Consider the following 572-nt stretch of genomic DNA (forward strand, 5'->3'; position numbering starts at 1 on the left):
CCCGAGGCCCCCGGGCCCCAACAGCCCTGCCCTCCCAGAGGGTGGGCTGCATTCCCACTCCCGGTCAGTCCCGAGCAGCTGCTCCCCACAGCGCCCGGCTCCCCTCTCTGCCAGGACCCACCCAGACCTGCTGCGCCTTGCCCTCCAGCGCGGCGGGCTGCTCTCCGCAGCCTCCCTGCCACACGCCAGGCCAGGCCCTTCCCGGGCAGACAGCGCTGGCCTTGCCTCCTTGCGGTCCAGGGGGCTGGATTTGAGGGCGTGCGCTCCCGAGAGCTTCCAACGCCAGCGGCTACGTCCTCGCTGGGGTACCTCTCCGCCCTGTGCCCTGTCACATGACAGTGCCTGCCCTCTGTTCCGAGCCGCCTCTCACCTCCAGGGTCATGACCACAAACTTCACAGTGTCCCTCTCCTTCTCCGGGGGAAGGTGCAGGTGGCCGGGCAGCTTGGGGAGCAGCAGCAGGTACTGGGCCAGGGCGCGGGCCAGCGTGGTCAGGGAGCGATACACCCCGGCATCCCCTGAAACAGAAGCCTTCGAGGAGGACGGAACCCAGCAGAGGCTCACGGCTGGGCAG

General features: G+C 69.6%; 1 protein-coding gene across 1 annotated transcript in view; it reads right to left on the reverse strand.

The window, feature by feature from the left end:
• The window catches only part of HTT (huntingtin), a 100908-nt gene that overhangs the window by 19544 nt on the left and 80792 nt on the right, over nt 1–572 (reverse strand). Inside the window, exon 49 of the mRNA XM_014533453.1 lies at nt 371–516. Within this exon, the coding sequence (XP_014388939.1) occupies nt 371–516 (146 nt within the window). The remainder of the gene's footprint in view (nt 1–370; nt 517–572) is intronic.

Source organism: Myotis brandtii, unplaced genomic scaffold (genome assembly GCF_000412655.1).
Source record: "Myotis brandtii unplaced genomic scaffold, ASM41265v1 scaffold986, whole genome shotgun sequence".
In the NCBI taxonomy this organism is placed as follows: domain Eukaryota; kingdom Metazoa; phylum Chordata; class Mammalia; order Chiroptera; family Vespertilionidae; genus Myotis; species Myotis brandtii.